The 2,489-nt window shown below is 33.4% G+C and overlaps 1 protein-coding gene across 1 annotated transcript; it reads right to left on the bottom strand.

The window, feature by feature from the left end:
• Window positions 1-1,405: 1,405 nt before the first annotated feature.
• LOC149560023 (uncharacterized) lies at window positions 1,406-2,047 on the bottom strand. Its single transcript, XM_089827541.1, has one exon. The coding sequence runs from the start codon at window positions 2,045-2,047 to the stop codon at window positions 1,406-1,408; it is 642 nt and encodes a 213-aa protein (XP_089683667.1).
• Between the last annotated feature and the right edge of the window lie 442 nt (window positions 2,048-2,489).

Raw genomic sequence — 2,489 nt, 5'->3', positions numbered from 1 at the left:
AGGTGGTGCACTTCCATGTCTATATACAATACTTCGAACATATCCTAATACTCCATGGACAAGACTAGCTTCAATCCATAGGTTTGAAGTTAGCATCACCCTTGCATCTTTGCTAAGTAGTAGTTCCATGTCCAACTCATCACTTCCATCTCCATCCATAGAACTCTGTGTTGTTTTAATAGCGATGCTTCGTGCAATAGGGTTTGTTAATGATAGTAGCATTTTCTTATTATGATTGTACACATTTTCATTTGTTGAAAATAAATGAACACCACTTTGAAACTCCTCATTTTCTATAATACTCATGTTTGAATTACATCTTGACATAAGTATCATCCAATCCTCTAGTGTGGGGTTTGCATCCCTTATATTTGATAGAGGAACACGAAATCTTTCTTGCTCATTGCTTTGTCCATCTTGTCTAAATATGTGATTTAAAGTAACTACTATATCGAATTCTTGCCATAGTAGCTTTGCATGCCCTCTACTTTCATATACCTGTCTATCACCAACTGGAGGCAATTGTGCCAAATCTCCAACCAATATGATAGATATCCCTAGAAAAATATTGAAAACATGTTATATGAAATAATATTATTTTGGCTTTAGTTTTCTAATAGTAAGGAAAAAAAGTAAATTAGTACGTGAATCTCTTACTCTAAGAAAATGAAATACTAAACATACCTCCAAAAGTTTTATGGCTATTTTCTAGGAATGCTTTTCGAAGATGAGAGTTTATGTTTTGGATTAACCTCTCTCCAAGGAAGCTCATTTCATCTATCAATATGTATTTTACATTAGATAATTCCTCTTGGAAACATGCAAGTCTTGTTCCTTGTAGCTCAGTGAATTCTTTAATAGGTATTTTCAACTTGGAATGGATCGTTGATGCACCAATGTTGAATGTTGCAACACATGTCGGTGCAAGTAGAAGGAGAGGAGAGCATTGTGGAAAGGATGCTTTTTGTAATGCTCGACTTATTGCACCAATCAAATATGACTTCCTTGTTCCTGTTGTCCCTTGAATTATCATGCATAAGGGTGATGCATCTTGACATGTATAATAGTGTGACATTATAATATTAACTGCTTTACTTTGTTGTTCACTAAGCTTTTCATAGTCCACACATTGTGGCATCTCATCTAGTATAAGACAACCTTCATTTCTCATCAAGCTAATGAAATTTATAGCTTCATTTGTGTATTGTTCACTTTGAAATTCTTGAGACCAATTTGTTTGTCGATCAATATCTCTTCTCCCCAACATATCAATCTCTGAAACTTGCATAATTTGAGCACAATGAAGTCTAGATAAAATCTCCCATTCATTCTCTATAGTAGTGCCTTGGGCATTATCATTTTCTTCAGAATCTAAATCAAACTGATTTTCATTATCATCTAAATCTTATCTTCTTTCAAGGTGCCATGGATTATATCTGAAGTTATCCCATGTTGCAACTATAGAATCATCATTATTGCCAATATCTATGTGAATGTCACAAAAAGGCTTATAAAACAATAATTCTGAATAGCAAAAATCAATCCATTTTTCTGAGTCACGTGCAGGAATTGAGTAAAATCTAGGAAAGACTCTTACAATAGCTGATTTTTTCCTTGGACTCCATTTATCATTACCTCTCTTTTTCTTGTTGTATATCCATGATTTTGCAACATCAATAAGGCACAAAGCTTCCATCAAGTGTGGCCTATTTCTGTAAGCATCATTGAAAGATATGGTGCATTCCTCATTTTCTTCATCAACATTTAGGTCTACATGTTTGAATACTTCCTTTGAAACATTCAAGTTGACAAATACTTGACTACTCTGCACCAAAGGAAGCTCTAGTGGCATATGACTTGTTTCTTGTGCCCCAATATCCCTTTCTATCAATGTTTCAGTGAGTAGTCTCTTATAAGCTTTTGATGCTAAATCATCAAGATTTTCTACATTTGCTAGTCGAAATAACATCTGATAGTATGTCTCTGAACTCCTTTCAGCTTTGGCTGCATACTTTGCAATATAGTTAATCACCGCATGTTTAGACATAATAGGTTGCTAATCAATATTTGCTCTCCAAAGTTGTAGTATGTAATGGTTATATGAGTTTAACTCTATCATCATTTCTGAATGGCTCAAATATTTTTTCACCAGTTTCTAAATCTTTCTTTAGTCTAGATCCTTCTAAATTCAACGGCCATGGTGCATTATACCTATATTTCATTAATATAGCATTTTGATAAATATAATGATATAGAAACAAAGAATAGTATTAACAATTGAAATAAATTGAATCAATTAGGAAACACACGTACCTGCAAACCAATTTTCCTCTCTTTTTGCTTAGGCATGAACCTTCTTTACACATTGTGTGCCTCTGTACAGTATTTAAAATCTCATTATAGTCATTGTTGAAATCACTCTCAACCAATTGTCTAGTGTTTTTTAAACATGGGTGTAGACTAAAATTCTGATATACCTGAAATACAAA

This window comes from Cupressus sempervirens, chromosome 4 (genome assembly GCF_028749045.1).
Source record: "Cupressus sempervirens isolate cs-2001-9-10 chromosome 4, ASM2874904v1, whole genome shotgun sequence".
Lineage (NCBI taxonomy): Eukaryota > Viridiplantae > Streptophyta > Pinopsida > Cupressales > Cupressaceae > Cupressus > Cupressus sempervirens.
Note: the sequence above shows the minus strand (reverse complement) of the source record. Positions and strands in the feature narration are given on the sequence as shown.

Bases quoted from the DNA above. Each gene is read 5' to 3' on its own strand.
- LOC149560023 (XM_089827541.1), bottom strand. From the start codon at position 2,047: ATGTCTAAACATGCGGTGATTAACTATATTGCAAAGTATGCAGCCAAA.